This window comes from Prunus avium, chromosome 3 (genome assembly GCF_965620075.1).
Source record: "Prunus avium chromosome 3, drPruAviu1.hap1.1, whole genome shotgun sequence".
Taxonomy (NCBI): domain Eukaryota; kingdom Viridiplantae; phylum Streptophyta; class Magnoliopsida; order Rosales; family Rosaceae; genus Prunus; species Prunus avium.
Window position 1 is genome coordinate 2236226 of NC_142286.1, and position 12637 is coordinate 2248862.

The window sequence follows — 12637 nt, forward strand, 5'->3', positions numbered from 1 at the left end:
TCAGCATATCCTTTTGAAATTTGAACAACAGCTTTAGCAAATTTTGGCTTAGACAAAGTTCAAACAGAAATGTAATAACAACAGAACCTCAATCGTACTGGTAGAAAGGAAAATAAGGAAATTACCAGATGCTAGTTATCGGACAAAATAATATGATTATTGTTATTTTTCCTCTAAATCCAATTGATGGCGTCCGAGGAATTTTTAAACCGTGATGATGGAATTGGTAGAAATAAGGGCAAGATTAATTACACTGGGGGTTAGTTTAAAATAGGATTAAGATCAAGTCCAATTACATAATCGAGGAAGCCTGCATTATCTTCAAAACATGATTGGTAGTTGAAGATTCAGATAGTATGGCTGAACAGGAAAATCATTGTTTAGACTCACCCGTCCTATTTCCAAGTGCGATGAACCAAGTGGAGTAAAGAAAACAGATAGGTCGAACCTATCCCAAGCATAATAGCTCTCGTGAATTCTTTTAACTCACTTGGAACAACCAGAGCCGTGTATATTGTCAGGCATTATAAAGAGCACGCTTATTGCAAATGTGGGTTAGACCTATTGGCCAAGGCAATGTACCCTTGCACATGAGTCGCCATATTTTGGCTTCTAGAGTGGAAGTGGGAGGACATACTCATGTATTGATTGACTCTACATACTTTCCTCAACTTGACAGCATATCTAATTGTATCTGATGGTGAGTGGGGTCACAAGCATGGAATGAATGTGGAACTTGCTGTTTCTAGTGGATTTTCATACCTTGTGTGTTAAGAGTGGAGTGCAAGAATGGATGTAGAACTTACTGCTTACAGTAGTGGATTTCATACCTTGTGTTTAGAGTCACAGAATCTCTCCTAATGCAGGCAATTATAAAGTTGTAACTGAGAGTGTTGAGTCAACTTATCTAATTAAGGTCACATTTTAATTTTAAACACAATCATTGCACAACCCACAATTACAAATTCTTATCTTTTCTGGCCAATGCATCATTTCAAGCTTGGCAACCAGAAATTATTGCATACTATATATCCCCCCACATTGACAAGAAGGGTGAAAACATTTTCTCCCACTCAAAAGAAATGAGGGGAAAAGGAAAAAGGAGAAGGAAAAAAACAGCAAAGAGAATAAAGCATACACCAGTGGTAGTAGTTGTAATAATATTGACTCTTGAAGCAACATGAGCCAATCAAACAGCCTTTCAGATACAGATACTCCTCCATGTCAGCTTACATCAGTGTCCATGCTTGAAAGATCCAGCTAGTTAAAAAGCAAGAGTGTGGGCATAAACCTCTTCTGTGCTCCAAAAACCTAATTGGGTTTGCCCCAAATCAGGTAAAAAAATAGAGTTGGCACTCTAGAGCAAGTAGAATATAACCCACACAACAGTTAAAACCAACCAGACCAGCAGAAACAGGCATCCTTTCATGGAGTAGTGTAGTGTAGGTATAAGGAAAAAAGTTAAAAGCAAGAGACCAGGTGGTGAGGTTGATTGAGTAATTCTTGTATGAACCCGTCATATATACGATATTCCTCTCACAATATATGTATGCGAGTGTCATCTCGTACACATGTTCTTCTGAGAAGAAAGTCGCATATGGCAGGACTCAGACAATTAGTTTTGTGGAATATGAAGGTAAAGTAGAGAAGGTTGCTAGCTAGTCATCTCCTTGAATGTACCAGCAAAGGAGCATGGTGGCGCAGCGGCGCAAGATGTAAATACGAGCACGTTGCTCCTTCACCAAGGCAGCACATTTCCGGCTAAACCCATGCAGGCTTCGCTTTGCATGAGCCTTGGCTGTGGCTGATGATGATTCACCCTTGTTGCATTGCACTTGAACCATATCCATGGCTGATGGCTGGTAGCTGATGATGTTGAAAAAGAAAAAGAAAAAGAAAAGAAAAAAAAGATCAAAAAAGAAGACAAAGCTCAGGAGAGCTAAGAGGGAGTTGTGTAGGTTAAGGAGGGTTGAAGTATATATACAATTTCAAAATGCATGGGGTTGGCTGAAGTTTGAAGGAAGGGAGTGAACATGGTCAAGCTCGGAAACTGAGGGATATGCAGCCTCAGCAGCATAGTTTTCTATGCAAGAAGGGGGAGTGAACGTGGGGTTCAAAGTAATATAAAATTATGGAAGGGACTTGTTTATAAATTTCAGCAGAGTAACGTAGGTTGGTTGGAGTGTGGAGTTGAAGTGAGAGGTTGATTAGAAAAGTGGCAAAGGTGTGGCATGAAAACTTGAAAACAGGAGGGCTGCTTAATCAAGACAAGGCAAGGGGATGTGGTATTGGGAACCAGAGACCGGCAATCTGACCTCAATTCTGAGGTACGTTGGTTTGGTTGGATTCTAGCATTCTCATCTACCATATTAGTCGTCACACATCTCAATATCCCAATAAACTATGAATATATGACTAACGATACGATATCTACACATATAATTTTAAAACGTAACAATACATCTACAACATGACTCATCACAGTTAGTTATCTAACTCATTAGAAATATATATCGTCTTCGCATCCATGTCAGTTGAACATGAGACATTATCGAACCAAGTAGAGACAACTACTACCAAAGCCTGATTGGTTGATTAATTTAGCTCAATTGAAAAGAGATTAGGAACTAATTATATAATCTTAGGTGAAACAAGCTTAATTAATAGCTAGCTGTATAGATTGAAGCTAGCTGTATATGATCCTATTCAGTCATGTGTCTACAGTGCTGCCAATTGCATATCTATCTATATAATAAATCTTAGAGGATGTGATATGTGGGCTGCTGGCTAGTAAATATATATGGAGGCTTCATGGACTTTTCATCAATTAAATAAGGGGTCAACTAATTTTTGAATTGAATATTTTACAATCATTTAATTCACTTGAAGTGGCAAATCTTACCTTAGGTGAATTTCAGATTTGGTGTCCGGATCCATATTCTCTCCAAATATCACATTGGGGTTAGCTGGCCAATGCAGACAACCCCAATCTCAATAGATATGTAAGGCTGTTCAATGATCTAGTAAATATATGATGCTAATTAGCATGATTTAAGTCTAAATTTCTTTTTAATGGTTCAAAACGATGTGTATATAGAGTAATTCTTTATTGTCATATAGACTGTTAGTTAAGTAAGCAATGTTTGAATTTGCAACATTCATATGATCTGATCAACATCACATGCCATACGTTTAACTAGACCAAATCAAAATCGACCATCAACATAACATGTCATACTTTTAGCGAGACCAAACCAAACCCGGCCCATTATATTTGGCTCGAAGGGTTAGTTTCAAAACTAGGGAAGGAACCATGTGATTGGTTTCATAATCTGACTTCCTTCGAATCAAATCTAAAGGGCTTCAAGTTGGTTCATAAATTTTTAGAAAATCGAACTTCGATTTTATAGAGTTCCCGTAAAGATGGAGGGGGGACTGAATAGTGCTTGCTCTTTTACTGATAGCTTGAGTACCAAATTCGATGGAACATGAAGAAGATCCAAAGAGGGTTTGATTGTTCCTTCGAGGAACATGCCTTCTTAACTTGTGAAGGGGAAAATGCCATGGAAAATATTATATCCTCATGCAATGTACATCTTAAAGTAGTAGAGTATATTACAAGTAGCCATCATCCCCAGCCTGTTAACTTAATCTTGTACCAAGACAAAAATAGTATGATTAACTAATTAGATTTGTTACTTAAGCAACGTTGTTAATGAGATTGGTTTTTCGTATTCTACTAGTACAAAGTTGTGTACTCCTCAAACAAAATAATCATTGACCTGATTTGTAGCACCTTGTATTTGGTACAAGGAGGATGTCTTAATAGGCAAGATTTGTTCCTACTAGAGTAGATGGTTGGACAATCTAAAATGTATGATAATTTTATCGTAAGAAATGCTACGGACAATCTAAAATGTATGTATTATGATACCCTAAATGCTACTGTTAATCGTTTACGTGCACGTGAGTGATTATCAACTGTTTTTAAATATGAATCTCATTGGTTAAATAGAGTCTCACACTAACTAATAGTTTGGATGTGGATGACTCTCTTAATTTGCAAATCTCTTCTGTCATTTGTAAAACAGAAGTAAGATAAGCATCATTGTTGAAAATGCAAAAAACAATAAGTGACAGAATTCGCCTTAATAGAGCTCAATTTCAACGAAGGATTTGATAGCAAACCTGGTTCGTAGGATCGATGTGCCCAATATGCTAAGCCCAAAAATAGATACATTGTAGATCCCGTAGTCCTATCAGCTAAGCCCATTAACCCAATGTAAGACTTCTTCCCGCTAATTGCTAAGGACCAATGGGTTTGGTTTTCTGTTGAATTCTCACCTTTTTTTTTTTGGGTTGGAGTCCAACATGATCCTTGTTGATTAGATCACAATCTATACCCTAGTAAGGAAAAACAAACCTCTTAAGAGCATATCCACCCCAAAAGGCTAAGGTAGGGCAAAGGCAAGGCAAGGGCTGCCACGATTCACGTGAATAGTGGCAGCCTTGCCTTTTTTTGGCTCTACCCCAAAAGGCTTAGGGCAAGGGCCAAAAAAAAAAAAATATTATGCAACAAAATATAAAAAAAAATTGGTATTTTTTTAAAAAAAGAATCCACCCCAATTTGGTATTTTTTTTGGATTTTTTTTCACTCGTTGACATCAGCGCCTTCGAGCTGCAGCCCAGGCAGGATCTGCTCGTGGGCTTGCTCGGTTCGGTGGGCCCCAGCACTTGCCCGGGCTGGATTTGCTGCGCTGGAGGGAGAAATGGGCTGGCAGGGGGCCTTTTGCCCAGGCAGGGCTCCTGCGCTGGACTTGCTCTAAGACGCAAGGGTTAAAAATGTGTCCGGAGTTTTTGCCATAGATTTTTTCATATTTCATTCAACGTAATAAATGATCATGATTAGATGTACGTAAAAAGAACTACTAATCATCTTGCAAATTTGCAGTAGTTTTATAGACAATTCGTGTCATCTTCATTCGAGGGGAGGGCATGTGCATATTTAATATGAATCTATGTTATTACATAAAATCCTGAATAACCACATGTTACTATTTCTTTTTTTTTTTTTCTTTTCTTAAGTTAGTAAAGAGGAGAATAAGAAAAGGATAAATTTTTGTGTATGGTAGAGAAAGTGAATCTGGTCACGTACTTATAACACTCTTGTTTTTATTTATTTTTTCAGGTGAAGATGAAATGGTCACATGCAATTTTTAAATGCTCATTTTCAGCTGGAACAAAACAATATTATGCATATGCAGCATAGTTATAGAATACATTAATTATTGGCTAAAAACAATATGTAGTGAGATTTGTTGCTGGCTAAATTAAATAACATAAATGGAAATGAATGACAGCAAACACACAGATGAGAATGAGAAATAGTGTGTTTGCTTATTGATGATAGATTGGATGGTGTTTGAACCTAACAACACAACACGAAAGCCTCCTTCAATGGCGTAATAAAAGTCCTCTGAAAGAAAGAGTCCAAACACAAATTGGAACACACCTAATAATACAGGTGGTCAAATGGTCATGCATAACCCTAATGCAATAATTGATTACTTTAGAGTTTAGACAAAAAATCAATACTAAGTGTCATCAAGATGAGAGATGGTAGGTGAGGAAAAAGTCCTCCCAACTGTCATCCTTTCCCGTATGGGGGTGGGTTTCTTATTTTAGGAATTAATGATAGCTAAGCAAGGTTGGAAAGTTTATGCAGGGCCTTCAAAAGTATATTTCCTTTTGCAGAATGGAGGGGGCTGGTGTCTAACCGTCCAGTTTTGCCCATCCAATAATATTATAGTGAATAGTTGTTTCAAAATTGCAGTAAAAACCAACGGGGTTTAGCCCGATAAACATGGATTTAATTTGCATACTGGTGGTCTCAAGTTTGAATTTCCCCTTCCTTGACAGGGTGTGTGAGAAAATTACTGTACAAATAAAATCAAAGGCCGCTTAACTATCTAATTTTAATAAAAAACTTAATATCAAAACTTATTTGCAAGAATTTATAACTCGACTTGAGTTTGAGTGGTTAAAAACATTTATTATATATTATTTACTCGAACTTCAAACAACACGTTGCTCAATCCATTGTTTGACAAAAACAAATTTTTCTGGCGGATCTAGTATTTGCTATGTCATGTCGCTATCTCGCGCGAGCCTAATTCATGCAGGCCACATATGTTGCAAGTTGTAACTGGTAAGCACGTTACCGGTGGCTGCTAAAGACCCAACAAAGTATTTGTGTTTTTTTTTTCCACATTTCTTTTTTTAAGCTTGAGAATTTGGAGGGAGAGACCGTTAGGTTGGAAGGGTAAGCTTTTGAAAGGTAGTTAAAGCCAACGGCTCTTCCTACCCAGTTCTTGAGTTTCCTCACTCTCTCTCTCTCTCTCTCTTTCTCACACACACACACACACACTCTCCTTTGTTTCGTCAACCAAATCCCAATCAATATTCAATCGAGAAGGACAAGAATACGTATAAAATGGCAAGACCCAAATTAAGACAAGATGCAAATAGCAGATCATCATCCGCTTTTCGCTCAACCAACGGTCAGCTACCAAATCAATTAGATACGTGTGGGAACACTAATCACTCTTTATACATCCTACTACTTGTTCACTCCTCTGCAGTCTTCACCAATACCAGAGGAGGAGAGCTAAATCTCATCCTTCTTCTGCTTCCCATCCCAACTCTCCCAAGTTCTAGGGCACTTCCCAAACTTCCAAGTTTGATTCAATCTTCAGTAAGTGCAATTCTCAAGTTCAAATTCTATTCTGGGTTGCATTTATATATTTGATTCTTTATGTTGGTTGTGTGCATGATGCTAATTGATGATTTGGGCAGATAGGATTAGTTCTTATTGGTAATGTTTGGTCTTAATTAGAGCCAATTGTTATGCAATGAAGTTAATGTGGAATTCTTGTAAGTTTGTGGAGGTGATGCAGAAGTTGAATATAGATTCAGTTCTGTGCTCAAACTGTTGACATAATGATCTACTCAAATGGCATTGATCTCAGGGAATTTTAGACAAAACAAAGACATTGAGCTTTCTTTTATTCTATTACTAATGTTAAGATTAAGACTAGTTTGAATTGGTTCTGATTCTGATGCATACCTTTAGGGAATGCAGTGATTGCTTTTCCTTTTTTTTCTCGGTGAGATTTGACCCTAAGGCCTATCCTTCACCATAATTCAAAAAATCAAGGACACTATGTTTGCTGATTTTCTCTTTCCAAATCATGCTGTCAGTTCTGCCTACTTACTTGTGGCACTGATGCCTGCCTAATGTTGCAATGCACATTTGATTCTCTTAATCACAGGATTTGAAGCTTGAATCATGGCTGAAGATCTAGATAAACCACTGTTGGATCCCGAGAATTTCAATAGAGAAGGTGTCGATTTGGTAGGTTTAGTTGCATTACGACAACCACATTTTGGAATTCATTCCCTACAATAGCATTTTAAGACACTTCAAATATAACAGGAACGCTTACCATTGGAAGAAGTTTTCGAACAACTGAGGACATCACCGCAAGGACTTTCATCCGAAGATGCTGAAGCCAGATTGAAGATTTTTGGCTTTAACAAGCTTGAAGAGAAGACGGTAAGCACCACAGTTCCTAAATATGTTTATAAGTTCAGTTTTATTGTTTTAAGGCAAGTAGAATACTCAATATCAGCTTAAAGCTAGATTGACAGAGTAATTGCTATTAAAAGCCCCCTCATTAATTTCAATGCAGGAGAACAAATTTTTGAAGTTTCTTAGTTTCATGTGGAACCCCTTGTCATGGGTTATGGAAGCTGCAGCAATTATGGCACTTGTCCTTGCTAATGGTGGAGTAAGTAGAGTCTTACACTAAGTATTCATTTCCATTTCAGGGCAATGTAAATTCTGGTTTATAACTTTATTCTGTGATGAAATGATATTTCAGGGCGAGGGTCCTGACTGGCAGGACTTTGTGGGGATTATTATCCTGTTAATAATCAATTCAACAATTAGTTTCATAGAGGAGAACAATGCAGGGAATGCTGCATCGGCTCTTATGGCTCGTTTAGCTCCGAAGACAAGGGTATGCCCCTTTGGTTGATGCATTTGGCACAGAGAATGTCACCTTTATGCCCATAATAGCAGATTAGCTCACATTTCTTTCTTGCAGGTTCTCAGAGATGGGCGCTGGCAAGAGCAAGATGCAGCTATTTTGGTACCAGGAGATATAATCAGCATAAAGCTTGGGGATATCGTTCCAGCTGATGCTCGCCTACTTGAAGGAGACCCTTTAAAAATTGACCAGGCAAGTGCTTGAAAAGCCAACTTTGTTGTCTAACTATCAGCAATTATATAGCTGTCACTTTCTCCGGGTGACCTGTTTGTTGGCTTAGTGATATGATCCACAGAATGAAGTAATGTTTTGTGGAATTTGTTCCTGCAGTCAGCTCTTACAGGAGAGTCTCTACCTGTCACCAAGAGGACAGGAGATGAAGTGTTTTCTGGTTCAACATGTAAGCATGGAGAGATTGAAGCTGTAGTGATAGCAACTGGGGTTCACTCCTTTTTCGGAAAAGCAGCACATTTAGTTGACTCCACAGAGGTTGTTGGACATTTCCAGCAGGTAATTGAGCGCCTAACATGCTCCTCCTGATGTTAAATTCTCACAGTGACATAGTTCATAAGTTTGAAATCATGAGGTGACATCAGTGACGCGGTTTTCTGCAGGTCCTTACCGCGATTGGGAACTTCTGCATTTGCTCTATAGCTGTGGGAATGATTCTTGAAATCATTGTCATGTTCCCCATACAGCACCGCTCTTACAGGGATGGGATCAACAACCTTCTTGTTCTCTTAATTGGAGGAATACCGATTGCTATGCCAACAGTGTTATCTGTGACACTTGCAATTGGTTCTCATAGACTCTCTCAACAGGTGCATCTCTTTATAGTTTAAGTCACATAACATTTTGGAAGTCAAAAAATATTTATGCTCCCACATATTAAAAGGGGTACTTTGGATATTCAGTGGAAGAAAAAGCCTCCAATTTTGTGCTTTGTTCTGCAAACAATATAGCATCAATCCCACATATTCAGACTGACAATGTTTGCATACCTTTGATTTTTCTTTAATTCAGGGTGCCATTACAAAAAGGATGACAGCAATTGAAGAAATGGCGGGAATGGATGTCCTCTGCAGTGACAAAACTGGAACTCTCACCCTTAATCGCCTCACTGTTGATCGAAATCTAGTCGAGGTATGAAAGCTGACTCCATGAGAATTTCTTAATTTCAAACCATGGAGGCAAAAGTTAATATTAAGTGTCCTTGATATATCATGTTTTGGCCATATGGTTTGGCTGAATAACATAAAACATATGCATCTTTGCAGGTTTTCAACAAAGATATAGACAAGGATGCGGTTATCTTGTTTGCAGCCAGAGCAGCAAGACTGGAGAATCAGGATGCTATTGATGCAGCCATCGTCAATATGCTTGCTGATCCGAAGGAGGTAGGGATACAATCCTGCTGTTTTGTTTGTTTTCTATTCTGTGATGGTTACTTATGCATAAAAATATCCTTTGATCTATAGGCAAGAGCAAACATCACAGAAGTGCATTTTCTACCTTTCAATCCAGTGGACAAGCGTACTGCAATTACATACATTGATGCTGATGGTAACTGGTATCGGGCCAGCAAAGGAGCTCCGGAACAGGTACTGATGTATTCAGAGGACAAGTACCTTAATTCTTTGATCCCCTGCAAACAGAAAAGTAGTAAACAACACAATTAAGTTTACATTTTAGAAGCAATAGCTGATCACTTATGAGAACCAATGGTGTATGAGAAGAAATTCTTTTGTTGTTGCAATGCCAAAACCTGAATTATTTTTCTTTTGTTTTTTCTTTTCCATTCTCATCCTGAAATCAGATTCTAGATCTATGCCCCGAGAAAGATGAGATTGCTGGAAGAGTGCATAACATTATTGACAAATTTGCTGAAAGGGGATTGCGGTCTCTTGGAGTTGCTTATCAGGTATGCCATAGCTATGCTCTAATCCTTTTAGTGCTGGTGTGAGAGTTGTAATGAACTTAAAAAAAGGAAGAGTTTAAATTATCAGTTAGAAGATGGAAATCCAAAATTTAGGTAACAACAGTTTTTCAGCACCAGATGAAATTTCTGACATACTTCAACTCCCATGTTATGGTACTGCCAGGAAGTTCCAGAAAAAACTAAAGAAAGCCCTGGAGGTCCTTGGACATTTTGTGGGTTGTTGCCCTTGTTTGATCCTCCAAGGCATGATAGTGCTGAGACTATTCGAAGAGCACTTAACCTTGGAGTCTGTGTGAAGATGATTACAGGTACATACATGTATCATCTTGGCCTTACATAAAAAATGTGAATATCATCTTTGTTTCTTGATTAAAACTGTAAATCGTTTAGCATAAATGTCAAAGATAGACACTGATTCTTAAATGCTTGTTCTCACATTAGGTGATCAGTTGGCAATTGCAAAGGAGACAGGGCGACGACTTGGGATGGGAACAAACATGTACCCTTCCTCTTCATTGTTGGGCCGTGACCGTGACAAAGAAGAACACGAAGCTCTTCCGGTGGATGAGTTGATTGAGAAGGCTGATGGCTTTGCTGGAGTCTTCCCTGGTAAATAATCGAACACCTGTTTCACGAAATAAGTAAATTCTCTCCCTAAGGCTCCCTAATTCTTTAGAGACTTGAAAATATGAAAGACAGGTTACTGTTTGGTGGGGTGTGTGTGCATGTAACATTTGTAGCACATATTTGTTTCATACATATTTCCATCTCTGGATCACTCACCTACCTTATCACTGCTTTCACTTTCAGAACACAAGTACGAAATCGTAAAAATTTTACAAGAAAAGAAGCATGTGGTTGGAATGACCGGAGATGGTGTTAACGATGCACCTGCTTTAAAGAAAGCAGACATTGGTATAGCAGTGGCAGATGCCACAGATGCTGCAAGAAGTGCTTCTGACATAGTCTTAACTGAGCCTGGCTTAAGTGTGATTGTCAGTGCTGTCCTGACCAGTAGAGCTATATTCCAAAGAATGAAGAATTATACAGTGAGTAGTAATCTTTTCCCTGCATTCAAATAATGGTACATTTGTATCAGTAGAATACCAGGTAGAGAGCAGTAAAATCATAAAGCAGTGCTTACTTTGCCTTTTAACCAGAAATTCTTCAATTTCTACTAGATAGGATTTTTACTTGCATTTTTTGTTTTTATTTGTAATTTTATTCTACGTTTCTACATTGGTTTGATGGTAAAACTGACTAGCCTACTTGCATACACAGATATATGCTGTCTCTATAACCATAAGGATAGTGGTAAGCTTATATTCTTATCATCTCCATATTCAAGTAATATTACTAGGTTTCAACTTTTCATAATGTTAAACTCAATCGTGTTGCAGCTTGGTTTCGTTCTTCTTGCTTTGATATGGGAATATGACTTCCCACCTTTCATGGTTCTGATTATAGCAATACTCAATGATGGTAATATTTCAACTAGCTCTAGCTTTACTATTTCTTCTTCTTGGTTATCGAAAAGGAGTACATGACTGTGCATTATTTTAAATTCAGGAACCATCATGACGATTTCCCAGGATCGTGTAAAGCCCTCTCCAAAGCCAGACAGTTGGAAGCTTAAAGAGATATTTGCAACTGGCATTGTCATTGGCACATATCTTGCTTTGGTAACTGTATTATTTTACTGGGTTGTAGTCGACACCGACTTCTTTGAGGTATGAAACACAGAAATGTTGCTTCTTGACTTTGTTTTCTGAGACCCTCTGCAACATGAACAGCAGAAGATACAATTGCTTGGTTTACTTCTACAGTGCTTATTGATTTTATATGGCTGCAGACCACCTTCCATGTAAGAGATTTATCCAGCAACAGTGAGGAAATTTCATCTGCTGTATATCTGCAAGTTAGCATCATTAGCCAGGCTCTCATATTTGTTACAAGAAGCCAGGGATGGTCATTTCTTGAAAGGCCTGGAACTCTCTTGATGTGCGCATTTGTGCTGGCTCAACTGGTATGACTTATGCAAACCAAATCTTAAATATATGCATTAAACTCGATTTTCAAGGTAACAAAACCAAAGCTGAATTAGATTTTCATTTATGAAAAAAAAAAATTTGTCTGTTGTTTAGGTGGCTACTTTAATTGCTGTCTATGCAAGCATCAGCTTTGCTTATATCAGTGGCATTGGATGGGGATGGGCTGGTGTCATATGGTTGTACAGTTTGATTTTCTACATTCCCCTGGATATCATCAAATTTGCAATTCGCTACGCCTTGACTGGAGATGCCTGGAATCTATTGTTTGATAGGAAGGTTTGTGCAATGTTATAAGTTTCATTAAAATTTGCTGCTATCACTTGTTTCTACGAGGAACAAGCCTTGGCTTGAAATGACAACTTCTGATTTTTATGTACTTTTTATCTTCAACAGACGGCTTTCACTTCTAAGAAAGATTATGGGAAGGAAGATAGGGCAGCTAAGTGGGTACTTTCTCAGAGAAGTTTACAAGGGTTGGCAGACATGGAGATCAATAAGACTGGCAAGCGATCTTCTTTGATCGCAGAACAGGCCAG

At 38.2% G+C, this 12637-nt stretch overlaps 1 protein-coding gene across 1 annotated transcript in view; it reads left to right on the forward strand.

Moving 5' to 3' along the window:
* The first annotated feature begins 6528 nt into the window (after positions 1–6528).
* LOC110761676 (ATPase 10, plasma membrane-type) overlaps positions 6529–12637 on the forward strand; it is a 6792-nt gene continuing 683 nt past the window's right edge. Inside the window, exons 1-21 of the mRNA XM_088250161.1 lie at positions 6529–6754; positions 7332–7414; positions 7496–7615; positions 7752–7850; positions 7944–8081; positions 8169–8307; positions 8446–8621; positions 8726–8932; positions 9135–9254; positions 9389–9508; positions 9590–9712; positions 9928–10032; positions 10214–10358; positions 10492–10659; positions 10861–11099; positions 11332–11364; positions 11451–11532; positions 11620–11780; positions 11903–12076; positions 12195–12377; positions 12495–12632. Coding sequence (XP_088106287.1) covers positions 7349–7414; positions 7496–7615; positions 7752–7850; positions 7944–8081; positions 8169–8307; positions 8446–8621; positions 8726–8932; positions 9135–9254; positions 9389–9508; positions 9590–9712; positions 9928–10032; positions 10214–10358; positions 10492–10659; positions 10861–11099; positions 11332–11364; positions 11451–11532; positions 11620–11780; positions 11903–12076; positions 12195–12377; positions 12495–12632 — 2736 coding nt within the window. The 5' untranslated portion in view covers positions 6529–6754; positions 7332–7348. The remainder of the gene's footprint in view (positions 6755–7331; positions 7415–7495; positions 7616–7751; positions 7851–7943; positions 8082–8168; positions 8308–8445; positions 8622–8725; positions 8933–9134; positions 9255–9388; positions 9509–9589; positions 9713–9927; positions 10033–10213; positions 10359–10491; positions 10660–10860; positions 11100–11331; positions 11365–11450; positions 11533–11619; positions 11781–11902; positions 12077–12194; positions 12378–12494; positions 12633–12637) is intronic.